Source organism: Neopsephotus bourkii, unplaced genomic scaffold (genome assembly GCF_033783945.1).
Source record: "Neopsephotus bourkii isolate Nb327-2 ecotype Australia unplaced genomic scaffold, CSIRO-AGI_Nbou_v1 NB_107, whole genome shotgun sequence".
Taxonomy (NCBI): Eukaryota; Metazoa; Chordata; class Aves; order Psittaciformes; family Psittacidae; genus Neopsephotus; species Neopsephotus bourkii.
The window spans coordinates 11,118,601-11,145,727 of NW_026900624.1; the positions used below are offsets into that span (position 1 = coordinate 11,118,601).

The following is a 27,127-nucleotide window of genomic DNA, read 5'->3' on the forward strand; positions in this document are numbered from 1 at the left end:
AGGCGATCTCCCGGAGTCCCGGCTGGCGGGGCGGGGCGGCGGCGAGGGGAGGAGGCGGGCCCCTCGCCTCGGCTTCCCCGCGGCCGCCCCGGCTGGCGGCCCCTCGCGGCGGGCGGCAGGGCATGTCCGCGGCGCAGGTGTCGGCGGCGCCCGTTGGCGGTGCTGAGGAAGGCGGCCCGGCGAGCTGCCGGCCCCGGGAGTCGGAGCAGCCCCAGCGGCCGGAGCCCAGCTCGCCTCAAGGGGAGGAGGCCGCCGAGGAGGGCGGCCGGCAGCGGCCGGCGGTGGAAGCCCCGCCGCCCAAGGAGAACCCGTGGACGAGGCGCAGAGCCGCGGGGAACAGCCCCTCACCGCCCGTGGCGGACGTACAGCTCGTCTCACAGGACCCAGGTGTGGGGGCCGGGACGGGGACCGGCATGGTGGTGGCGGCGGCGGCGACGGGCCGGGTGCAGGCCGGCGTGTGGTGGCGGCTCTCTGGTTTTGGGTTTTATTTAGTTTTCGTTTCGTGGGGTATTTCCAGAAATGAGACGCGCGTGTTTCTCCCCGCTACTCGGGCGGGCACAGCGGGGCCCGGCGAGGATCGGCCGGCGGTACGGGCCGGGAGCTTGGGCTTTTAACATACATGGGCAGAGGAGGGAAGCGAGCGATGGGAGGTGGGTCCGGGCGCCGCCTTTGCCTGGCCCGCGGGGGGACACGGGGCTCTGTTAGGGCTCGGGAGCTGCTGTGCTCCTGCGAACTCACTGGGGTTGAGAACGGTCACCCCCAGCTTGGGGACGTTGGTGGGGACGGGAATGGGTGACCTCCGACGAGCCGTGCATGGCGCCGGGCTCTGGTAGCAGCAAACGGGGCTGGTAGGTTTCCAGTCTCACTTTTTCTCTAGAGATATTGCTAAACCCCGTTTGCTTTACCGCACGTCTTTTCTGCCTAATTATATAGTAAGGCCCTCTGTACGAGCCGTTAGTTGGTTTTGCTTTCCAGAACATTTGGACTGTGGAGGCTTTAAATGTTAACAAAAGCAGTCAGTTTGCTTACTGTCAGTATCTAAACTGTTTATGTGAAAAGAGATTGAGAGTAACTGTGGTGTAATTTTCTGGCCTTTCATCACTATGTGTAAGATAAAACAACTTTAGAGGCTTTGTAGCAAATAAACAGGCAGATGGCTTTACGAAGTTGATCACTGAAAACCTGACCTGAAATTGCAAGGCATTATACTTAGGCTAGCACAGAGTTCCTAGAAGTTAGCAGCTTCTTGAAGTATTGTTCTTGGCTGGAAGCGAACCGCTGACCTCACAATACGTATTTCCACCTGTGTTTCCCAAGAATTTCAGTCTCAGCACTTTCTTCTGAAGGCACCTAACAAACTTTTTGGTGATCTCACAGTCACTTTTATCCTTGAATTAAATATGTACTTCCTTCACAAAGAGAAATATATAATTTATGGTTTCAAGTGTACAGGTCATGCAGCAGAGGAGTTCTCCAGACCACAAAATCTCTACTTAGCTGAAGATCAAATCTTTTGGCAACAGACATAGCCATCTTTATCATCTCAGCTGTTTTGTTTGTGTGTACTGACGCACTCATAAATGCCTATTTATGCATAGCTTCTACAATCCGGCTTGCTGGGCAGCAGCTTGTGGTCTTGTCCGTGCATGAAAGAGAACTTGTCACTCATTTGCCTTGCTGTGGCAGAAATAATAATGGTACATCAGAAGCATTGGGAAAGCCTCTTTTGTTGCATTAGCACCTTCTTGTGCTTTACCTTCTGTAAAGTTTACTTTTCCACTTAAGATAGTACACAAAAATAGTTGTGGAAAGAAGGAGGAGAGAGGAGGCACTTGAGTTAACATGCTACGCACATTACGTGCTTAATTTGATGATTTCAGACAACTCACAGTTTGGTGGTTTGTGTTTTTTTGTGCTTAGAAGTTGTGTTTACTATTTATCAAATTAATACTAAACTGAGTAGTTGTACTAAAATATCTTTTCCAGTAGCAGGTGTGTAATTGAGCAAATATGGGATTCACTGTTGCTGGTAATGGCATCGGTGAAGAGCACATATTGGGGTGTGTGTTTTGGTTTGGCCATCACCAAAACCACTGTGAAGGAGCCACTGCTCTTTCCCTTGTAAAAGACAAAGCAGCTGATCCTTCCTGGCTGTTTGAAGGAAGGAATTGCCATGTGTCTCCACCTGCAATGAGAGATGTATTTTGAAGCAACTAATTGCATGTTGGCAAAGCAAAATAAGTCACAGTAGGCCCATATGAATGTAATAGTATGGAAATTACTCATGTGAAATAATAAGCAGATGAGCAGAAATACTACTAGGACAGAATGTAAAACTATCCTTAAAGAGGGTAATAAAATGTAAAAGAATCTCACATCAAAGTAGTGACTGAATCCTGTTCAACTTGTTGATCCTGGCTTAATTTGTTGAAAGTTTCCTGAGACGTGCATATATGGTACGTTCAGTGATAGCTATACACTTGAGAAAATTGATCCCAGTCTGTCATTTTTCGACTTTCAATTTAGTGTGGCTTTAGTTTATAATAGAGGCAAACCTGGCTCTTGCCAAGAGAAGGAACTGTCAATGTCACCTGATGCTAGAGGGAAAAAAAGTAATGTGAAGGGCTTCAAATTCTTGTTGAAAGAATCCAGTTAAAGCATTGTTACTATAACCAGTTGTATTTTTGTTTTGGATATGTTAGTACGTTTTAATCGTGTTATAGTAAACCCAACACTTAATGTATACATATTTGAATTTTTAATGTTCTGCTTGTTACCGCAGTTCAGTGTTCCTGGCTAAGCCTTTTATTAAGCTTTCATTTTAAGCAGAATAATTTCAGAATTATACAGCTACATCCTAATCTAATTATACATCCTAATCTGCATTTAACTTGTGGAGAAAGGCTCACAGCAGTGTAAAATTGCTACTGAAATTAATAGGCTTCTGTCTATTCCCAGTGTTTGTGAGCACAGGGAGTTCACTTCAGCACAGGCCTTTCAAATTATAAAAGGTACTTCTGCCAGTGTGTCTTCCTTCCCCTGTATCTCCCAGCTAATATGTTGCAGGAAGCCTTCAGTTTTTCAAGTTGAAGCTCTGTGAATAAGAGAGGAACAGTTGCAAGGAATAAGTCCTGTAGAATCTTGTAGATAAATTTTTTACAAGGTAACAAGATAAGCTTTTTTTTTTTTTTAATTGAGCCAACAAGATGCGTCTGTATGGAAGCTGCGGACCAACCTGGTGTTAGCCCTGTATTCCTTGTCTTTCCTCTGAGCCTTGTTTTTCTTCCACTGCCCCTCAGAGCTGGGCCTATCGCAGGAGAGGCTAGTTTACCCTTCTTCCAGATAAACAGTTTCCTCAGGATAGAGATGTTGAATTAATTTTATTATGAACTCTCCTACCTATTTGTTTGATGAACCCTGAAGTGCTGCCCTTTTTGTAAGGCTGTGAAAGGTAATCTGAATGCCAAGTTCTTTAGCTTTCATGTGATTTGTGTAGGTGATGTGGGTCTCCAATGATTCATTAGATAATTAGCCAAAAATTGTTCTTGAAGTTCATGAAAGTACTCAATGAAGCAAAATGCGTGTGTTGCTGAAGTGGTTGAAGCAGATTTGCTTCCTGGTGTGCTTGATTGATGTAGTTAGTGAGCTATATGCTTCAGCCTCTTACATTGTGCTCAGTTTGTCTCTTTTCATTGCATTTATTTCTGGGTATCAAAGAATGCTTTTTACCTGATTGATATTTTGATAGCAGAACCAATTCACTGTAGTGCAATGGTATAAATTAACTTGCTTTAGTCTGTTAGCAAAACAGGTTGTAAAAGTACAGTATAGTAAATGCTTGCTTAATAGCAAGCTTTTGATTAGTAAATTGGTAAATGATCTGATTATGATTTTTTTTTTTTTTTGGTGTGTCTAAAGTTAGTTCTTCTGAACTCGCTGAGTGTTTTAATAGCAGCTTTTAAAAATTACCTTAAGAATTATTGAAGGGTACAACATTGACAATTACCCCCAGGCCTGAAGGGATTAAAACCATTGCCTTTAGTAATGCGCTGTGTGTATTTTGGTTGTATATAACAGCACATGTAATTTAGTGTGGAGTTGGTTGGGTTGTTTCTGAACTGGAGACCTTTTTTAGAGAGAAATCCATCCTGCTGCCTTGAGTCTTGGACACAGTACTGGCTTGCTGTATTTGAGGACGTGCTCCCTTTAGACCATGAAAGCTTTTGTAGAAACAGTCACAGGTGTTGCAGGTTTCTGAGGAGCAGCTAGGAAAAACAAAAGGAAAATAAATCGTATAATGATGAATCAGTTGTGTTGGGGCTATCCCCCCCCCCCCCCCCCATTGCGTGTTTTGTTGAAAAACTGACTGGTTTTCAATGTAAATAGTCTTGGACCTAAATCCATGCTCTAGATTCAAATTATTATATGCTTCAAGGAATTGTTTTGTCACACTTGTAAGATTTTTCACATTTATTTGTTGAAACATTTTATATAGCTTGTTTAAAAATGAATTATACAATGAAATTTCAAATTGAGCGTTGAAAGGAAAATGTTGTACAAGTTCAACAAACAGGTTCCACTGAAGTTTTGAAGAGCTGTTATGCTGGGTGTTTTCAATTGCCTCAAGAAGCACTTCTGGTATTTCTGTGAAGTTCCCTTCACTGAAGGAAATACACGTAGAGTCCAATTAAAGATTAAACTTGAACACTTCTTAGCAATCCTTACAACATAAACCACATTTGCATCAAAATGGGAGTGTGTTCCACCTTTTTATTAATAGACTCTGCTTTCAAAAGAAATTGGCAATATCATCCTTCCCCTTCTATCAGAAAAAAACTTGCTGCCTGTTTATTTGCAGAACTTCATCCATTCTGAAATACTACTAATATTACTGCTGTAAACTCAGTTTGTCTTGTGATCAGTAATTGCTCTGGTGATACATCTCTATGTGCAAACTTTATCTTTGCGCACCATCCAGGCTGCTTTTCCTTCTCTGTTGCTGTTGTCCCTGAGAATGGCTGCTGTTTTGGTGGATCCAAAATTTGTCTTTCAATTTTCAGAATTGTCATCCCATGTATCTTGATGTACTGCACTTGGCATGCTTGCAAATCCATGTCTTTCTGCAGAAAATCCCTTGTTAGGATGTGGCGTATTAAAGAGACTTGGAAGAACCATAATAAAAGTGCCTTTGAGAGCTAATTTCTGTTTTCACGTGGATTGTGTCTTTACTGGATGGACTTCAGCGGTTGAAAGATTATAATGGGCTATTAAATTTCCTCATCCTTGATTTTGCTTTTTTCCCCTGCCACCTCAAAACTCAGCTGAAACCCACCAAGTAAAGTTATTGAGGGTAACTGAATTCTTTTATCAACATGACATGCAGTTACTAAAGAGGTTACCTTGTAGCCTACTACTGAATAAAGAAATTTAATGCAGCTAGGTTGGTATTGACAGCAAATGAAACAGTTTATTCGCAAGGGCTTGGTGGGTTCTGCAGGGGCAAGGTACTAGAGATGTCATTTCTGGGTATTCAGCACTTTTATGTGGTGTTGAAACCAAACACCAGAGTAATGTAGAGCATAAAGCTTTTATCTAAACGCACTCTAAAGTGCATTTTGCCTGAACAGTGGTGTTAGGCCACTTCATAAGAACATAATAGATGTGCTCTGGGTAAAATTTTAAGGGATCTGATGTTCTGTTCTTTTACTCTCCCACCCTTCTTTTTATTTTCCCTTTCATGCTTCATACTAAAATCCAGCTCCCACATGACTAGCCCCAGAAAAGATCAGTTAAATTTGGTTTTGAGCATGGCTCTTTTGGGAAGACAAGAAACCCTGTGGAGTTCTTTTGGGGTAGGTGAGTATGACATGTTGCAAGATCTCAGGCCTTTTAAGTTCAGAAAGGACATCATCAACTAGGTGGTGTGTTGCCTAATATTAATTTTCTTTTCATTTAGTGTGCAAATGCATCTTCCAAGTCTTGGATTACTGGATACAGATAAGAGAGATTCCTTAAAACGAGTTGGGTCTCATTCTACTCGACTCAGCCTCTCCTGCCACCTGGAATAATATCCCATGACTAAGATAGTACAATAACATTGAGTCTCTTATTTTTGAATCCCTTGCTATATCCTCGTGACACACAGAGTAGCTCTGGCAGAGCGTCCTTTAGCAGCAATTTAAGTAAAAGTGCTGTGAGATGGAAAAAGGGCTTCAGTAATGTAATTGAACAGCTAGAGAGGTGTATTTACAGACTGCTGCAGGACAAATGCTATGGCCAGTCAGTTTACCTGCTCACATAATTGGCAGCTTTGTTAGAGAAAATTACAAATTTGTTTACGACTCCACCTCTACAACTGTTTGTCTTGTTTTGTAAAGGGCAATTAGTTTGCTGTTGAATGACAAGTGAAAATTATATTAACTAACACCATCACTGTGTGTTTCTGAAAGCTCTCAGACTAAATGCAGTTGAAGCTGAATAACAAGAGGCAGTTTGGGGAAGGTGTTTTGTCTTAGTTTTAAAAAGCAGATCTGTATGAGAGGAAAAAGCCCTGCTGGTAAATGGTGTGGTGAAGGTCAAAGGCCGATCAGGATTGGCTGAATTCACATGTTGTGTGATGTGCAAGTTGTAAATAGTAAAATTGATCTAATTTACATTGGACTATGAAGTGTGCAGAAATTTATGCTTCGAATGTTGACAGTATATTCCAGGAAGCAGAGAGAGGGTTTTCAGAGTCACTAGGGTGGGAGGGTGGGGTTCCCAGTGTGAAGCTGCGATAAGGAAGATTAGTCACTGGATGTGAAAGAGATAAGGGTTTAGGAGGTGATGTTATCCCTGTATGAAAGAATAATAATAATAATAATAATAATAATAATAATAATAATAATAATCCACTAGTGATTTCAGTCACATTCAATGTTTTCTGCTTGTGTTGCAGTAAAATACTGAATAAGAATTTTCAAGGAAAGGTTGTGACCATTTCTCCATAGGAGAATACGCTTTGGCATTGGGAGAACAGAGCAAGGGCTTAACAGGAGAAGCGGTTTTCTCTCTCTCAATTTTTATCTCCAAGCAAATTGCTTAATACCAGTGTTTGGTTTGTTTTGTTTTGTGGAAGGGCAATTGTACCCGTATTAAAATACATAGTAAATTTTAAATAGACTTCTTTTTGTTCAGTGTTTTCTTTTATTCAGATTATTGATCTTAGATAATTAGGCCCAATAATGTTGCCATATATTAGAGAGAGAGAGTTATTTCCAAGCATTACATTAATTTCTAGCAGATATTACTGGTGGAAGTATAATGGACTCGTGCTCAGGAGATCAGATGGAATCATTACTATAAAATTTTCGTCTTGACTCAAGATGGTTCTGAAAATGTATGAGTGTCAGCTTCATTGCAAACACTCATATTTAGCATAAATGTATCCAGTGTGGAATTTGGGCATTACAATTTATTAGCCTTAATGTAGGTTTTATAGTAATTTTCTCTTTTCACCTTTCCTTATATCTATTTTTCCATTGCTTTGGATTGATTGCAACAATATGGCTGAATTTGAAGTGGCATTTGAGTAATCTCTTATAAAAGGAAATGACTAGGAATTTGTGATTATGTACTTGCTTCTTGGGGTTTTTCATGCTTGCATAATGACTTAGTAAACCTTCCTTACTCTTTTAACATGTAATTCTTCACCTGAAAATATTTTTCTTCCTTTACAGAACTGCATAATTCCACTAAAGTTACAAAAGCAGCGAAATCCAGGACAAGGAAATTCAGCAAGGTTTGTATTTGCCAGAAGGCCATTCATCTATGAGTTACTGCATCAGTTGTGTTAGAAGTGCCAGTTAATCTGACCTATTAATCTGAACTGGCTTTTGGCTCAGCTGATTGTAGTAAGAAAATGAAAGGCTTTCAAAGGGGTATTTCTAGCTGTAAATATTCAGTATGGTAAATAGTTGATAGTGCTAAAATAAAAAGATAATGAGGTATTTTGAAGTTAAATCCAGAAGTGCTATGTTCTGCCTTGGTAATGGTTAATTTTGAAGAGGAAAGTGAAAAAAGAAGGGAAATTTTAAAGTTAGAAGGAGTGCTTAAGTGGTGTGTGTATAAAGGATAAGAAAAGGTGGTTTTGTTCAAAAAAGCAATGGGATTGTATAAAAATGTGAAGGGGCTGCAAAGAACCAACAGCACTTGAGCACAAGTGATGCTGGTTTGGTTTTGGAAATCCTTTTTTGCATATTATGTGATTTGTGCTCTTTATGTGCTGTTATAACAACAGGAGAGGCTTAATCCTTGTATTGGAAAGTTAAGTTTCTAAAATTTTGTACAGCCACTCATTTTTAGTTTGAATAATACCTGTGCTCAAAAGTCTTCCAGAAGCAAAAAGATTTTTAAGCAATAGATATCTTTAACTCACATAGGAAGCTATGTGTAAAACAACATTTAATTTGACAACTGTTCTACCTTCACTGAAGTCATAAGCCCTCTTAATTTGTTTTATAATAAAATGTAGAAAATTTTGCTTGCTTCCTATGTTATGTTACCTAAGATGTTCCTCATGAAGGCTTTCTTTAGGCAGTTATGCTAATTACAAGGCAGGATGTATTGGACCTTGATTTGGATGTAACTGTGATGAATAGTTGTTTTTACAGTTGATCATGTTCTGTTTTCAAAAGTTGTGTGTTTATTTTCTGTTTTATTTCTCAGTTTTTAAAAATTGCTACTTGTAACAAATCTCCTCAAGAGGGTAATCTGGCCATCTGAGTCATGACTGACATATTCCCTTCCCCATATTAAAAAGGTCTAAATCTAGGATGTAGTATAAACTGTTTGTCATCTTTGCAGGCTGAGGTATATCATGATGATATCACAAACTGGCCAACACCAAGTGAAATAGCAAACAATGAAGTAAGTATCCTTTGTTATCACCCCCCTTGACCTGCTGGTCATGCTGCTTCTGATGCAGCCCAGCGTATGGTTAGCTTTCTGGTCTTCAAGCACACGTTGTCAGCTCATGTCAGCTTTTCATGAAGCCCTTTTCCACAGGGCTTCTCTCAATCCCTTCATCCCCCAGCATGTATTGAAGTTTCACTTTGCCTTCTTTGAAACCTGTTATTCTGTGGGATTTCCAGGAAGTAATGATCTGCAGGATGCTAGCTCTACTCTAAGGCACACAGTTCCCACTAAATGCAATATTCTAATATGGAAAAAAATAAGTCTGTAATCATACACCTCCACATCCTCAGATCTTTGGTTCGTGCTCTGATTTAGTGGAACAGAATTGTCAGAGCCAAGACCTGTGGCTCCTTATAATTTACATGAGCATTTGGCATGCTGTTTAGATTGTAGAGCATCATGGAATTTTCTGATTTACCACTGGGTATTCTGTAAGCAAAGTCTTTTAAAGATAATCAGTCTGAATAGTAGGTACTGGTGAGTAATCTTTCTTTCTTTCCTACATGATAAACTTCATTTTTGAGGTACTGAAACATGATTGTTGTGCACTCCGCAATTCTACATCAACAGTTAAAAACCAAAAACTTTCTTAGTCTAAAAATTATTCTTATATTCTTGCCAAGTGAGTGGAAAATAGAGCTATTTAAAATAAGACTTTACAAAACAACAGATCTTAAAACTCAGCCTACTGAAGAGGTTGAGAACAGGTAATAATAAAGGAATTCTAATAGGTAAAGGAAATTTAGACCTTTTGCTGTCAGCAGCTGTACTGTCAGAAATAATTACCAGCATCTCTTGCAGTGCAAGACTGTAAGTCACAGTAAGAAGCCAACAAATAGAAGAGAAAAGGAGGATAAATCTGATCAAAAAAGCGATAATGGAATCAAGGACAAGCAGGAGGCAAAGCCAAATGGTCCAGGAGATAAAACTAGCAAAGATGAAGCTCAGACTAATAACCAAAGGAAAAAAGGTCAGTTTGGGGGCTATGTATAATGTAGTAAGTCAACATCGATAGTTACATTAGTTCCAGTTGAATGACTTAAGGAAGCGTTTTCTGTTTTGAATTTTCTAGGTGATAATAGGATATATTGCTTTCTGCTAGGAAGCTTTAAACAGGCTTCCTTTCTTTTTGGACTGTTCTGCTTAGTCAAATGGGGATTCTGTGCGAAAAGCAACTTGTGTCCTAGTGAAGGTCCATGGAACTCTGATGATTTATGGAAAATTCTAGTATGGGTGTACAAACCATTGCTATGTCCCATATCTTTATTAACCTAAATAGATAGCACTATGTTAATTTAATTTCATATATATGTATGTAATAACTATATATAACTACCTATATATACTAACACATTTTTGTTTTTTACTATTAGCTTACACCTTGAAGTGATCATGTAAAAAATTAAACAGGTTATTAATTTCCTTTTGATCTGATCTGTTACATTTGAGATAGAAAGCAAACCTATATCTCATTTGGTCAGTAGACTGCAGTAGGCTGGAGAAAAAGCTGAGAGAGTTTTAAGATATTGCTGCCATCAGCTGCTTTTGTTTCTTGCTTTCTTCCTGGTATTTCTTCAGATGCTAAAGACCTTTGCTATTTAGATTTGTTAATCTTCCTATGTATATATTTAAAAACATATTCTTGATTGCTTTTAATTTTTTTCTACTTCATAGGTGCAATTTTTTTTTTCCTTTCCCCACATTTTCACCCCTATTTTATGTATTTGCATATATTTATTGGCTACAAAGGTATGAAGCCTACTATACCAGTTAAATATAGAACAGCAAATATCATCACTAAATAAATGGTTAGTGGAGATTTTAGGCCACCCTATGACAAAATAAAGCTTTGCTAATAACTGTTGATGCACATGAAAGAATTCCATCTGAGTATCTCAAGGTAAAATACAGTACCACAGCTAGATTCTTAGGATCTTTTTAATTCCTTGTGATTGAAATATTTTTTTATTTTTATTTTAGTGCTTGATATATTATTTCTTACCTTTAAGTTTCATATGCAAGTTGTGAAATTATATAGTCATGAATTTACTGTATGTATTTAACAGTTCTGTAGCTAGAAATTCTTGGTAATGAACTTACCTCTAAAAATTTATTAAATAAAAAGCTCACCTTTATTTCATATATTTAAAGCTTAGGTAAGGTTACCTTTCAGTTTGAGGAATTCCTATTTACTGCATTTACTATTTAGTCATTCATCTTATATCTTAAAATGTCATAATTCATAGTATCTTAAAATTTCAGTGTTAAGCTTCTCCCAGTTTTTTAACTTTGAAATTAACTGTTACTAGTTCTACAAGGGAAATTCCACAGAATCATTTCAGGAGCTAAAACCTCAGGTAGTACTAGAATTACAAGTAATATATTAACTTTTCAAGGTAACAAGCAGAAATGGGTGCCACTTCACTTGGACAATGTAAGGTCAGCAAGTCAAGAAAGACCAGGCTCTCGAACGAGCTCAGGATTCCTGCTGGAAACAAACAAGTCAATACCAACTCATGACAACTGGAGGAGTGAGACAAGAAGTAAGTGCTTTTCAATCTCTGGGTCTTTCTATTTGTGCCAAATGAAGTATAATACCATGTGAGTAAGTGTTAAATTGGCAGTTTATGTTGAAACTTGGCTTTGCCAATACTAAGTAAGACTTAGTGTTTATATTTGCTAATAACCTGCAAAACAGAAATAAATGGTATTTCTATGGCTTAACAAATTTTAAATTGGAAAGTTTGTTGTTTAAGAGCTGACTGCCAGATATTTTTGGAACCTCTTCAAGTTGGTCAGAATTGTAACGTCTCAGTCACTGACTCTGCTGAGTAACTGAATTTGGAAACAGCCTACCTTTGCAATGTGTATTGGTGCAGAGGCAAAATCAGAGCAGCATATATTTTTCTTTTCATAGCTCCTTATAGAGCCTTGGGCCACAGCTTTATGATATGGAAAGTCGGAAATAGTCTCATAAGGTGGCTGTTCTGTCCTGCTCTACTGCTATTCCTGCAGCTTGTTGTTACCAGAGCAATTGCTTGTGGACCTACACTTTGAACTCTGCTTTGGCAATTCTACTGATGTTGTTTTTTCCTTTAAGTTGGACCAGTTCCCTGACCTATTTCTCAGCATGGGCATGCAAAAAGTTGCTCTAGCATAACAGAGGAAGAAATGCACCACAGCTGGTACTGCTTCTGGTCCTCAGGTGTGCTGAATACAGCTTGTCAGACAGCAGAAATCTTAGACTGAGTGTATCTCTTAGGTTTATGTATTTGCATTTAAGTTTTAAAATCTCAATATATATTAACAATTTTAATGTTTACTCATTATAATAAGTGCCAGATGCTACTGAGGTAGGATTTGCTTATGAAGTTGTTTCAGGAACGTGGATGTGAGGGTTTGATCTGGCTGTCTGAGGGATGTACAGAGGTATGGGGATGAATTTTGCTAGTGTATCTCTTTCTTCAGCAGTTATTCCTCAGGATGGTCAAATGACCAGGAACTTATAGCATGAACTCTGCCTCAAGGATCTAGTGATTCAAGACCAGTTTCAGTGTTAGAAAACATAAAATTATCTCTTACTCTTCAGGAACACTGGCTGTTTAAATAAAAACTTTGTTTCAGGTGTGGATACAACACTAGTTTATGAATGTGTTATATATAGGACTTTTGGCTGTGTCTAAGCCACATGTACTCTCAGAGTGCAAAAATGAAACTGATCTGGGGAAACAGTTCAAGTAATGCCCATGCATTTGGGATCTCTAAAGGTGAGGGTAGTAACTGCAGAGACTGAGGTCCAAAATCCCAGAGGAAGACACACAGATTATGACATTCATAAATTCAAAGTCTTATTTCACAGAAAGTACAGGAATTGCAATGTACAAGCATACGTGTTTTGTAGGGTTCATTAAAATTAATTGCTAGTAAAACAAGATTTCTAATATGATCAGAGAAATCATATCTTTAGTCAGTCCTTTGCTAAATTTAGTAGCTCTCAATTTGATCAAGTAGAGGATGTATCCCCAGGCATTCCTCTGACAAAGAGGACCCCCGGCATCTGGAAGACTATCCAATTGCATTGTAAAGAAACTTTAAGCAACGGTGGGTGACTGAAGATGGAAGTCTGAGAGTGTTAAGAGAAAGAAATGGTGTAAGAGAGGGCTTCATTTTCTCTCATGAGTAAAGTGAAAATTACACCTGTCCTTAAGTATTGTGGTGAGTGGAGCCAAGGTCCCTGGGGTCTGCTTTGGACCTGCTTGCTTTTCTTTCTTCTGCTGCTTCTCTCTTGCTCTCTTTTGCGATGTGCAGACCACATATTTATATAAAAAAAACTTACATATATTCTGACAAAGTCACCTTAGGTTTGCATGTGTTATCATAAAGGGGTCCTTAACTTACAAGTTCAGTTTGGGGCACAATCAACAGAGAATAAATGATTGCTGTTAAATGAGTAGAGTCAGGGGCGCAGTAGATGGTTGCTTCTGGGAACCAAAAGGATCTCCAGAGACCCAATACTATGGAAATTCCACCCTCAGCAGGATTATCAAGAGCTAGCAGCCATTCCTAACTCTCTTGAGGCAGTGGAAGTTGTTCACAGGAGAGGACTGTCATACTGGAAGGAGAATTGCATGATCATTCCTTCATGTCCCAAGCTGATCATAGGTATTGTGAGCCCTGAGCTGGCACCAGCGTTCAGTTGCTTCAGAAGCATTTGGGATTGACTGCCAGTCAAGCCAATTTACTCTTCTTTATTGCTAACAGCTTCTGCCTGACTCACCTTCACGCATGGCTGGGCAAGCCTTGCTGTTTCACCCTTGCAGCTTCAGATCTGACCTTCTGCTTCAGCCAGCATGTCTGAGTCAGTGGATTGCTGGGGATGAAGCTGAGAACTCTGTGTTGCAGGGAACTTCTGAGCACTGAGATATTTAATTATGATTGCAAGTATTATGCTTTTTTTATCTTAAAGATTGGCGCCGTGATAGAGAAAAAAAAGATGATCATGATGAAGTATGCAGTGTGAGAAGTGAAGGTGGCAGTGTTCGAGGCTTCTCCAGAGGCAGAGGAAGAGGCAGAGGCAGGGGAAGAGGACGAGGCAGAGGAAACCCCAGAAGTATGGAAAGAAGTAAATACATAGTAAAAACTTTAACCTGTGCTTATAATGTTATTGTTTGCATATGAAGTAAGAGTTGTCTCAGAAAACATATCCTGTAACTTAATTAGCTTGAGTATTTTAAAGTCAGATGCTGAAAGCCAGCAGCAGTGCTTATCATGCCTTAAAATATTTGTGTGCTAAACTTAATATTTTTTCTTTTTTTATGTTCTCCTTTATTTTGAAGTGAACTTTGAATATTCTGTTGGTTATCAACAACTGTATGATGAAGGGATTGACCAAGTATTTCATCCTGAGCTTAATGCTACTGTGATGTATTACTATGGAGCAGGAGCGCAGATGTATTCTGTGGATGAAGCACTTCTCAAAGAATATATAAAGCATCAAATGTAAGTAGACTGCTTAATGTACAAGCATTTTCAGAGACCTAGTTAAGATAAAATAGCTCATTTCAAATAGCATTTAATCACTGTTATTCGTATAAAGATGGAGATTAAGGCATTTCAATTTACCTTTTTTATTTAACCATTACCAGTGTCAGTTTGAATTCATTCACTAGTGGGGAGGAAGAACTTGAGTGATGGGGAGGAACTTTAAGGAAGCTGCTCTGCATCTTGTGCTGTAGTCTGGTTCTATCTCATATACCTGCTTTATTTATGGTACTTAGCCCTCTTGCTATGTTGTCATGTAACTGAGATATGGATGTCTCTGAGCTTGTGCTTTTGAGTACTGTTGGTCTGTTTGCCTATAAAGCTGTTCTTGGGTGGTGTAGCTAGATGTTTCCCTTATTTGCTCTCAATTTCACTTTGAGAAGTCTTGTTAGTTTTATGGCTTTGGAGTGTTTCACCTGAAGCATTTAACTGAAAGAGAGTGGTTTTGCAATGATACTTGATTTTTCAATAATCTGAATTGTTTACTTTCTCGTGTACACTATTAGGCAATGAGAAACCATCTGGAAGACTGATTATCACGAGGAGACAAGTCAAAAAGGGCCTGGAAACCACTAGTTCATTTTAAAGAGACAGTTTCCACCACTGGCAGATACTTCATCTTCTATGCTTGCAACAGCATTTCTCTGTGATGCCTTTGTGGTGGTTTTTGATTGCCCTTGTGTTCCATAAAGCAACTTGCTTATTTTATTCTTGCTTCTTTTGTTACAGTTGACGCAAAAAGGAAGAAAAAAGCCTCTTTAAGGGCAGAAAGTATCTGACATGTGGCTATCAACTTCAAAACTTCTATTGCAATCTTTTTTGTTACTTTTGCTGCCAGGCCCCTATGAGACCTGACAGTGGACATGTAACCCCATGTCAGGATAATCGGCCTGCACTGTCCTCAGACAAGTGGGGGAGGAGCACAGACACTCCACTGTTGGCCAGATTTCTGGGCATGCAGTGTAGAATCCAGACCTTCTAAGGTAGGACATGATGATGTCCCCCTCTACTGAGAAAAATGTCAGTTACAGCATTGGTCACATCTGACTTCTGGTTATATTTGTATTTTATTTTAGCAGCAAGCAAGAGGTTGGCAGGTGTCAGTAGAAGGCTTGGCATGGCTGGCTATCCAGAGCCATTGGTTGTCTGATATGAACTCCTAAGGCTGTTTGATTATGGAGTTTGCTTTCCATGACAGAGAGGATGATTCTTGAGCTTCTCTTACCACATTAAAGATGGTGGAAAAGAGACTTTATTCATCAATTACCTGTTATTTATTATTATTAGCTTCTAAATGGGGATGGTTTTGTCTGTCTTTCATAATTTAGTTATATAATACTAAAGTGACTATGCCAAAGAAGGGAGACTGAGGAAAAAGAAAAGCAAAGCTGGAGGGGATGTGTGTTTTTAGATTTGTCCCTCTACTTAGAGTGAACTTGTGCGTTGTCTTCATTTTTCATTAATGGTCTTTCACATTCCTTTTTCTAGAGTGATGGACATCAAGTGAGGCAGTTTGAGTCAAGTTCAGTCATTGTCCATTTCCGCTTGTGGAATTTTTAACTAGGTGAATCGTTACAAGATTTTACCTTTACTGTATGAATGTAAAGGTAACATTAGTAAAATGTTGGTATATGGCTTTTGTGCTTGCTTATCTTCTAGACTGGGAAGGGAAAAGGAATTTAGTAGTTTGGAACAGTAAACAGAATGTTCTTGAAAGAAACCTTCTCTTTGTGCACCGTTGCTTCACTGATCAGTTTACTTAGCTCTGAGTAAGAGCTTAATTCTCTGAAAGCCTTATTCTTTTCTGTGTTTGATCTGTTTTAATGGCAATGTTTTCATTTGTTGTATGTCTTGTCCAACTTTGAGACTTTATTAATTCTGTTTTGGAGCTGAGTGTTTCATATGCAGAGCTTTTGCTTTGAATTTCTTTAGCTACCAAAAAATAGAGAAAGAAATGGTATCAAGCTTCTGCTTGCATCACTGACGGCATCAGAGTCCCTCTCCTCTTGGTAACTTTGGCCTTGATCCCAACTTCAGTGGAGACACTTAGCAGTTTATGCTTTGCTGAAATATGAATTATTTACATTTGCATGTGGTTGTGTTTGTTTATTTTTCCTCAGCATTTTAATGCCCTCTTATTTTTGTACTACCTCTATTTTTGTCATAGAATTTTAATTGCTCTCCATTAAATATTTCACTGCCTACATTTTCCTAAACCTGGTGAGGAGTATTCCTTGGATGTAACATGCAAAATCGCGGTATATGCGTAAACTCTGTGAAAGGCTTAGATTTTAGTTGTCATGATTAAATTGGGGTGTTTTTTCCCTATTTTTTCATAGGATGCTTTCTCTTTCCTGTTCTCTGTGTAAGAGATCGTGATTTGAATTCCTTTTTCTCTTCACTAAGCATAAAAGGTCTTGACACCCTCATCATTTCATAGAGCAGTTTCATTGTTTAAGAAGTTTTGTCTTTCTGCTCTTTCTTTGTCCCTCATGTTTCTTGTTCTGTGGTATTGTCAGATTCCTGAAATGGCCCTTGTTCCTCTTTATCTACTAAACATTTCTTCTTTTGGACTTAACATTTCACCATGAGCTGTTGTGCCTTTTGGTACCGTTTTATGTCAAATACAACATTACTATTTTTTTCCTCATCTTCCCAAAAGCATGCTTGAAGTAATGATTCAGAGTACATATATGTGGCTCAATACTCAGATAGGATACTTCAAGCTTCTAAGGTACTAGAAACTGGGAAAAGGTACAGTTGAGGATGAAGGTGCACTGGTACTGCTCTGTGGGAAGTAGCTTATTCCCTGACTGTAAGCAGTAGTTATCCTTCATGTATATGGAGGCTAAGAGACTCTTATTTCCTTCTGTCCATGTAAGTATTAAGGGAGGAGATGGGTAAGAAGAAAACTGAGTGTAGTTTTTACTTATGCAATTCATACATGCAGATGTAACCAGGCTTTTATTTATACCCTTGTGTACTGTACTGGTTCATAAGTCTGTCTTCATGTGTCACGCACACATACTGTTCTGTTAGTCTTTCTTGTAATGGCACATCTTTGGAAAGAATGATTTTGTTGATGACAAGTATGCTCTGTTTTTAATGGAAGGTTTTAACAAGGAACCTTTAAGTTGCTATTTTAGGATTTTCTTTAATCTATAATAGACTCATATTTGCATGTTTTTTTTCCACAGTGAGTATTATTTCAGCACAGAAAATTTGGAAAGAGACTTCTTTCTGAGGAGAAAGATGGACCAACAAGGATTTCTACCTGTTTCATTGATTGCTAGCTTCCGGCGGATGCAAGCTCTGACTACAAATGCTGCACTCATTTTAGAGGTAAAATAATTCAGAAGTATGTATGTAGAAAGTTGCTTGGTTAATTTTGGACTGCCATTTACAGTCAGTGATGTGAAGTTAAAGATTTTTGTTTTCAATTACAAGGATTTTATGAAGAGGCTCTAAGTGGCAAAGCTTGTAGGCTTTTTCTTCTTTGAATGGTGTTGGATATTTGAAGTTTTTATAATTATTATATGCTTGTTGCACAGGCCATAAAGGACAGTGCAGAAGTTGAAACTGTGGATCAGATGCTGAGAAAAAGGGTTGATCCAGAAAAGTGGCCAATTCCAGGTCCTCCTCCATGCAGTCTGCAACCAACTGACTTTTCTCAGCTCATCAATTGTCCAGAATTCATACCAGGCCAAAATTTTGGCTCACATACTGGTAAAGGATTTATTTTTTTGGAAACATAAGCTTAGGGATCTGTATGTAAGTTAGGAAGTTTGCCTCAATACTGATTTCATAATACAAGTTGTACGTTTGGTAATGGTAGATTCAGTTGGTATGCCTGTCAGCCTTCCAGTTGCCAAGTCACATGGCTGGCGTGGCTGTTGTGAAGTAGATGAAGCTGTCTCTTATGGCTGTGACCATTCTCCAGAATGTAGTAGGGTGGACTAAGTCCCTTAGGAGCAGTAGTACTAGTAAGCTTAAGTTAGTTATAAAATCTGCTTCATTTTGGTAGCAGATGGAAGTTAACTCTTTACTTGGTGCAGCCTTATTTTGGATTGGGATCTCATTCACACTAATAATGAGACTGCTTTGTTCGCCAACTAGCCTTGGCAAGGAATATTTTACTAAAATATCGGCTGGTATTAAATGGGAAGAAGGAAGACTGAGTTAGGTGCCCATCCATAAAGCTAGTGGATGGTGTGGGGAAGACGTCTCTGATGATGTTCCTTCTTTTTGTTTTCTGGGTAAAACATAATTTCTCTTAGACTGTTGGAAACTTTCCATATAAATAAGTTGTTAGAATTGATATTTTCTGAAAGTGTTGAGTGAAGCTATCTTCTAAGAATGAAAATTAATTCTGCTGATTAGTGTTACATTTAACCAGAGGTGTAGAAAAATGGTGGCTGCAGTTAAAAGACTAGTGAAACAACCCCACAAACACAATAAAATCAAACCAACCCACAACAGGAACTGAACTACTGTATTCCACTGCTAGAGTCTGCACCAAATTCTCCAAGAATGGGAAGCCTAATGAGTCCAAAGGAAAACACTGAAATTAGTAATTTTCAGCCAATGTCTAAAGGATTGTCTACAAGTTTGCCTGATTTGGACTCTGAACCTTGGATAGAAGTGAAGAAGAGGCATCATGCATCCACCGTCAAACTAAAGGTAAGATCAAAAACCTTTAAGTCATGTTTAAATGAACAAATACAAAACCTGTCAACTTTCAGATTATACCATAGAACAAGATTTTTCACAACTTAAATTATGCTTGATAATGCAATACAGTTTGTGTGTGTACTTCTCATTCTGCCAGACTAGAATAACGAAGTGCATTTAGAATCCTGATCCAGAGCTCACTAAAATGAAATACTGTTTGTATTTTGGTGGGTTTTTTTTTTCCTGCTGAGGGACTGTTGTACCTGTTGATAATTGAAAAATGTAATGTGCGTTGATAATTGTTCTAAAAGTTTATGGCAGAATTATTTAGATCTGTAATTTACTTAATAAACATCTGGAAGTGTCTGTATTGTTTCTAATTCCCATGCAATTTACTGAAGATATTCTAGCATGTTCTGTTTATCTCTCATTTGGATAATCCCCATCCAATTCAAATACAAAATGCATCACTTTTTCCAACCTAGGAAAATATTCCTATGCCTGATCAACCATCACATCAACAGCAGCCACCCCCACCTTCAGAGGAACAAGAACAAGAAGAACTTGATTTTTTGTTTGATGAAGAGATGGAACAAATTCAACATCAGAAGAATAAATTTACTGATTGGTCAGACAGTGATTCCGATTATGAAATTGATGATCAGGACATCAACAAGATTTTGATTGTAACACAGACACCACCATATATGAGAAAACATCCTGGAGATCATACTGGCAACCATGTATGCCATGCAAAAATTACATCAGGACTTGCTAAAGTTATTAATGATGGCTTATACTATTATGAGCAGGATTTGTGGATGGGACAGAGTGAAAATGACGCCATGATGAAGGTAACTGTCTTTGTTTTCAACCTGAAAACCATATTTGTCCAAACAGTTCCAGAATTAATTTTGGCCATCTGCTACAGTCGAAAGCATAACCAGCAAGTTTTTCTGATCACAGATACAACCAAAACCATTGAATTAATAATTTTTTAGAACTATTTTTAACATTTTGGAGGTGGCTTAAGCTTTCCAGTGTTGTTTTTTTCTATGAATTGTTAGTTTTGTAACATTTGCAAACCGCTCCCAGAGGGAAAGAGGAGGGCATGTTTTTCTGATGAGTTAATAAGTGAGGAAAGTAATACCTCATTTTAAGGTAGTTTTATACTGTATATTTATACTATAATTTTATACTATACTGTATTTTTGTTTGCTCTGTAGGTTGTTGAAATGATAGCTCTGTGAGCAAATGGAACTTCAGATTGCACACCTTATTTTATTATAGCTGAATACATTAATTACAAATACTGGCTTTTATTTAGATGTAGCCTGAGAAAGTGAGCGGGGCCTGTTCTGCTCATCTACGTTGCTAGGACCTTCCTTGGCATGCTTATTGCAGAAAAAGATGAGTTTAGGCTTGGCGAGGGGCAGGATCTCAGCATTTCGATTTCTTATCTGTCCATGGAAATTTGCATGTTGATGACCTCACTTGCCTCTGTTTGCCCGTTTGTTGTCATAACTACTGCTTTCAGCCAATGTAGCCTGAGCTGCTTTTTTTTTTTATTTTTTTTTTTTATACTGTGCTCGTGGCAACTTTTACAATGTGTGCTAGAGACTCCTTCCATCTCCCTTAAAAAAAAAATAATCTGTACTGGCTGTGTGTGGGTAGTTGTGTGTCAATTATGGCTTGCTTATTTTCTCTTGTACGAAATTCACCTGTTTCTCTCTGGACGATATCCATTATCATGCTTTGCATTTACAATCTGCTTTCTTTTATTCAGCAAGAGATTGAGAACTTTAAGAAGCTAAATCTCATTAGTAAAGAAGAATGTGATAGTCTTGCACCAGAACCAATTGCTGATCCAAGCCAGGAAGCTCCTCCAGCGTTACAGAAAGGTAAGTAATACGTGTTTGTGTTCAGAATTTCTGGGATAAAGAACAATCCTGTAGGTGTGTTGACTCCTGCCTGTGTAATGTTTTAATTTTGGCTCAGTCAGTAGTCTGTGGGACTTTCATGGTGTTTTGGTTTGTTTTTTTTTTTCCTTTCAAATTGTCAGCCGTTCATCAGTAGCAAGATTTTCATTGAATTAGAAGAATCAGGTACCAACACTTATCATGATATATATGAGCATCAAAAGGCAGTGTTCTGTTGTCAGAATATACCAACAGCAGATGCCTTGTGTTTAACGTGGCATTTACAATGTGTAAAGTAATAGCTAGTGATGTTGTGAAAACTTTTCTAGAAATTGGGATATTTTTTGTAGGGGGGAAAAAAAGAGTGAAATCAGAAGAATTTTCTACTTGCATTGTGACCTTACTGGGCAGTCACAATGTCCAAATCTTACCTTTTGAGGTACTTCTGATACAGTATTTACATTTACTAGGATACAGGATAATAGCATCTTTATGGTAGCTGAAGAAAACCACCTCGCTAAACCTACCACCTTGCAAAAAAGCAAGAACATGGTTACATTTTCACCAACATTTATTTTCCATTACTTTCCTAGTGTAGGTGCATGAGAACAAGCAGGTAACAAAGAAGTGGGTTTAAATTTACTAGCAAAGACATGCTTGAAACATTTTTTCATAATTCTGAGCAGTTTGTACTGCTTTCTGCCCCAAGTGCTTTTGTTAAGTCGATGGGGATGATGTAGTTTCCTTGAACTGGAAAGGAAGGGCCTTTAAGATCCTAGGTATTAGGGGAGCTTAGGCTTGGAAATCCAAAGTCTCTCTTGAAAACAAGTTTTTTCTCCTTCCTGCATATAGGTTTAGCAGAGGAGCTGACTTGTAATTCGTTAAGTTTTGAAGTACCTCCAAAAGCAGCAGTAGCTCAGTCACTGCCAACTGCAGTTCCAGATTCCTCCCGAGTTCACCCTGGCTTCACCCCACGAACACCTCGCACTCCGAGGCTGCAGGATCCCAACAAAACACCTAGGTTCTACCCTGTTGTTAAAGAAACAGGATCCATTGATGTAAAGGTAAATGGAAAGATGTAATATATTTTTTAAACCAGAAAAAAACCCTATAAAATTCATTTCTGTCTCCACAATTTAACAAGCATATACTTTTTTTTATTATCTTCAAAATATTTACCATATTAATTCTCTTTTATTTCTATAAAATGGTTTCCACATTTTGTCTGTAATGCTTCTTAAAAGTCCTTTAGGTTATGAAACTGGAGTGTTGTGACTTTCTAATGTGTTAGAATACAATATAAAATTTTCAGAAATTTGCGTTAAGAGGAATGGAATGAATGAGATCAAAATAGGAAAATAAATTTCTTGATTTACTTTCTTAGACTCCAAGAAAAAGAAAAACACGGCACAGTACAAACCCTCCGTTAGAATCCCATGTTGGCTGGGTGATGGACTCCAGAGACCACAGGCCAAGAACTCCCTCTGTGGGGTAATTTCTTTTAATTTTGTCTTAGAAAATTAGTTTGCCATGTCATTATTTCCCACTGCTAATGGAGGAACAGGCTGTAAGAAAGGACAAATACAGTGAAAGCAAGGAAAGAGCAATGAAGAAAGACAAAACCTCGAATACAAGGCTTTCCAGAAGTAAGCTAGCTAGGCTGACTATGTTCACAACGTTTGTTGATTCACGATATAGTAGCAGTGATTTTGCGTTTAAATTGTGCTTTAAACTCGGGCATTACAGCACTGTTCAGTCATCATCATCTGAAACTGCCTGGGGTTGTTTTGACATACTAGCACAGAATTTGACTTTGGTTGAGCTACCCCCAAAAGCAGATGACTGGACCCTATGTGTGCATTGTAGTGGTGACTGTATTATTCTGACAGAATGGTTGAAAAATGATTTTTGTAGAGCAGCATTCTGTTTAAAGGACAGAAATACATTTATGTTTTGGTGGTGGGTTTTTTTCTTTCCTTCAGGAGTTTCAATACTTCACCTTCAGAAGGAACTCCACTAGCAGGGAGTTATGGGTGTACCCCAAATTCTCTTCCAAAATTTCAACATCCTTCTCATGAACTGTTAAAAGAAAATGGCTTTACTCAACACGTGTACCACAAATACCATCGAAGGTGTCTAATGGGTAAGCTCTGCTAAATGCACTTCCTAAAATTTTAGGTGGAGTTTACCAGGTGTCTTCTGATGCCAGTTTTCTCCACATTGTTCCTCAAACTTCATTATTCTTGGGAAAAGAAAGCAAAATTCATTTGATGCTTCTATTTTATGACCTCTGCTTTCCATTTAACTTTACACACCCTGACAAAAAAAATACACTGAAATTTAAACAAGTTACTGGAAGATCTTACGTGTTTATTGCGACTGGAAAAGCACTTATTCTGCTGAAGAATTAAAAGTAGGGTTTGGGTTTTTTTTAACTTCCCTTTTTTTCTTCCAGAGAGGAAACGGTTGGGAATTGGCCAGTCCCAGGAAATGAACACACTTTTTCGTTTCTGGTCCTTTTTTCTGAGAGACCACTTTAACAAGAAAATGTATGAAGAATTCCGGCAACTTGCTCTGGATGATGCAGAAGAACACTACAGGTATTTGCTCCTTCCTGGAAGTTACACACTGTTGAGGTCTTACCATTCCTTTTAATGACTGAGAAGTTTACATGTATCTGAATTGATCATTTTTAGTATTGGCTTTGTCTCTTTGTAAATCTTTAAAGCAGCAGCCTGTGTAAGTTCTTTTAATGCCAAAACCTGTTTGTATGTATTTGTGCTTTGCAGATAATTAGCTAAATGTGCATCATTTCCTGACTTGTAATTGGTCCTGAATGCTACAAAGTCCTGCAGTTTGTTGACCGTGACAAGTCAGCTCTATACTGCCTAATACTCCTAAGATTATCCCTTCCATAGGTGAAGACATTTTTAACTTCATTCAACTTGTTCAAATTACTTCTTGCTTACCAGAGTACCAGTTGAAATGACCGCTGTCCCTTCACCTCTTTGATCTTTCCTTCAGCTCCTGATCTTTCACTCAGTTCTCCTCACCTCTCTTAGCTACAGAGACAAGGTAGCCTAGTGTTTTGAATGCTAAGTTCTGGCTATGGAAATCCCGGAGGTTGGTTGTGTTGTTTGAGCCTGCAGACTGATAGTCCCTTGGGTGCAAAGGTGGCTTTAATAACATCTTGTGTCTCTGCTCTGAGCTTTCTTGAAGCTCTGTGATTATCTGAGGATACGTTTAACATGAGAAACTTCAGAAGGCTCTTAAGGGGACTAAGGTGGTGCAGAACAGGAGGAGGTGCCAGTTACCTAGAGGCCCAAGGCAGCACTGGTGACCATGTGTTACCAAACCTGAGGCAGAAACCCTGGCTCTGCATTGTGTGGGTACTTAAAGAACACGGAGTCCTGCCCTGCACGCTAGGTTTTTGCATTGATGGTAGGTTAAGGCTGGCTTCTGGTCTGACCCACAGTGGTTGGTTTTGTTGAAACTGTTTATGCACCCAGACATACCAAAGATGTGAAAGCATTTGTCTCCAATTCGTACGTGTGTAAGTTGAAACACGGGGATAACCTTGATTTTCTGAAGTCAGTTTTGTTTATTTGTGAAGATGTTTCAGAAGAGTAAGTTAATAAAAATCAATCATAAGGAAGTGTTTTTCATGAGAAGGGTAAAATGAGATTGTGCCATTTACCTTAAATACAAGGAAGGACTGAAAACTGTCATCCTTCTGAGGAATGAGGAGCACATGTGCAAGATTTTCGTACCTCTCTGTTCTGTTGCAGGTATGGATTGGAATGCTTGTTTAGATTTTACAGCTATGGCCTAGAGAAGAAATTCAGGCAAGAAATATTCCGGGATTTCCAAGAAGAAACAAAGAAAGACTATGAAGCTGGTAATTATCACAGGCCTGTCACAGCTCACACTGGGGAGGCTTTAGATGGGAGATAACCCCAGTTCCTTGACACTGACCTGTTAACCAATTCAGGAGCAGCTTTCGTTCATGTTCCTTTTCAGTTCTCTTAAGCATATAGTTACCAGTGAATAATTAAGTTTTTAACTAAATCTGACCTTTGTAAATTGGTAAAATTACCTTTTTCCATTATTAGGTCAGCTATATGGACTGGAAAAATTTTGGGCTTATCTAAAATACTCTCAGCACAAGACTCCAGCTGTTGACCCCAAACTGCAAGAATACCTTAGTAAATTTAAGAGACTGGAGGACTTCCGAGTGGATGTAAGTTTCAATACTTCTTTTCAATAAATACTTGGTGTAGAGGTAGTTCTAGTGCAAGGTCAACTGAGAACAGTGTGTCATTGCACAAAAAGGCACCTTTACAAATCCTGTCAATTACTAGGAACAGCATGATTAAAAAAATAAATTCAAATTAAACATACACTTTTACATCTAAATATTCTTTTTTTTTTGAGCCAAAGTCCAGTGCTAAGATGTGGTGGCTGAAATGTAAAATGTGTTGATGTGTTTTCATTGTGTAAATAAATAGCAAATACAGGTTATCAGTCATCTAGTAAGACATGACCCCTGTACCCTTTAAGAATGTGGTAAATGAATTCATACTCCACTATCATATCTGAATGACTGGTGGCAGTCATGGTCTTTGCTGAGACTTCACATGCCAGATACACTGCATCTTTCCCTGTTGACTGCTGAACACTTAAGCTGTGCGATTACAGAGCACAGTGTTGCCATGCTTTTCCTGACTGGCTTATGGTACACTACATTACCATTATCCTCTCAAACCCTCCATTTTCCATTTGTGGCAATATTTGAGGGGTGGACAATTAAATGATGCTCTAAGACTGTCAAAAGTCCTTAGCACTTCTAGCTAAATGGCCAGGAAAGCTTTAGAATATCATCAGTGAGTTGCAAATAACTAAGATTACTAGGCCTAAAAAGGGCCTAATTATGGAATGCTCTTTCTTTTTGATCCCTTGAGTATGTGAAAAGGTAAATACCTGGTCCTACAGAAAAACCTTTAACAGGTTTTCAATGTTTATTTTCAGCCTCCTATTAGTGAAGAATCTGGCCGAAAGAGACCAGTTGCCACAACAGATGAGGATTCAGGTCGTCGGAAACACCAGTCTAATTCTTCTAGGCCACTTCTGGCCACTAAACCAACAGCTGCTTGTCAGATCCAGGCACCAGGAAACATTACAGTTGGGAATACTGTGCCAGCATCCATAGGCTGTAACAGTGCAGCCACGAAATCTATAGAAAGTGATGTACCGGAAAAATAGACTGAAGACAAGCTAGAATGCTTGAGAATCAACTTTTACATCACTCTCTCAATTTGGAGATCTTCAAGGCAAGCCAATCTAATAAGTGATTAAAAACGTTATGGGAAGACAGAGGATTGGATTCACTTTTTCACAGGATTTAGTTCTAAAACATTTACCCTAGGAGAGTTGCTCTTGCTTTTGGGATCATTGGAAGGATCCTGGGGAAGATTCTTTAGCTTCAGTATTGCTTTCTTCAAGCTTTTGTTTACAAAGAACTGCATTCCTTGCATATGCAAAAAATACTTTGGGGATGCCTTACATTTCAGCTCATATTTCTTAAAAAAGGTATGATACACCCATGGTATTTACTTGCTTTCTTTACCCAGATTTTCCCATTATTTGTATTTTACCAAAGCAAAAGATTATGTTATACATAGAATCTTAAATGCAAAGGAAGGATCTACATGATTGGTTTGCTCTTTAACTATTAAATGTATGCTTTTGTGCAAAAGTACACTTGAGAATATGCAGCTAAGTCTGAAACTGTATTTCTGGATTCTATTTAGAGACACAGTTTCTATTTTTTTCAGGGTCTCCACAGTATTTTAATGAGTATGGAGTTTGAATGGACATAACTGGGATAGTTCTGCAGGTATTTCCTTCAGTGCTGATTCTTAATAACTCAGGCAGCAGAAAAATACAGGGAAAAATGGATCTGGTGATTTTGTAGGGTCTTTAATTAACAAACAGTATCTACAGTTTGTGCAGGTTGTTAAAACAGCGAAGTATTCACATTA

General features: G+C 38.5%; 1 protein-coding gene across 5 annotated transcripts; it reads left to right on the forward strand.

The window, feature by feature from the left end:
• LARP1B (La ribonucleoprotein 1B) lies at positions 1-27,127 on the forward strand. Of its 5 annotated transcripts, none has more exons than XM_061360418.1 (19): positions 1-387; positions 7,719-7,780; positions 8,845-8,907; positions 9,757-9,925; positions 11,352-11,498; positions 13,922-14,077; positions 14,292-14,454; positions 17,694-17,838; positions 18,048-18,222; positions 19,004-19,176; positions 19,653-20,021; positions 20,954-21,068; positions 21,939-22,150; positions 22,471-22,577; positions 23,069-23,229; positions 23,542-23,686; positions 24,875-24,984; positions 25,199-25,326; positions 26,115-27,127. In XM_061360418.1, exons 1-19 carry the CDS (start codon positions 123-125, stop codon positions 26,346-26,348), a joined length of 3,099 nt encoding a protein of 1,032 aa, XP_061216402.1. In that variant the 5' UTR covers positions 1-122; the 3' UTR covers positions 26,349-27,127. The 5 variants fall into 5 exon arrangements, with proteins under 5 accessions (XP_061216402.1, XP_061216389.1, XP_061216394.1 ...); XM_061360405.1 differs by having other exon boundaries at positions 87-387; positions 13,922-14,065; XM_061360410.1 differs by lacking the exon at positions 1-387 and adding an exon at positions 1,908-2,060.

What these genes read in the sequence shown, in the direction of transcription:
- LARP1B (XM_061360418.1), top strand. Translation starts at nt 123, where the DNA reads ATGTCCGCGGCGCAGGTGTCGGCGGCGCCCGTTGGCGGTGCTGAGGAA. An exon ending in TAATAACCAAAGGAAAAAAG is followed by an intron (nt 9,926 to 11,351) that starts GTCAGTTTGGGG and finishes TAACTTTTCAAG; the next exon opens with GTAACAAGCAGAAATGGGTG. An exon ending in CAGGATCCATTGATGTAAAG is followed by an intron (nt 22,151 to 22,470) that starts GTAAATGGAAAG and finishes TTACTTTCTTAG; the next exon opens with ACTCCAAGAAAAAGAAAAAC.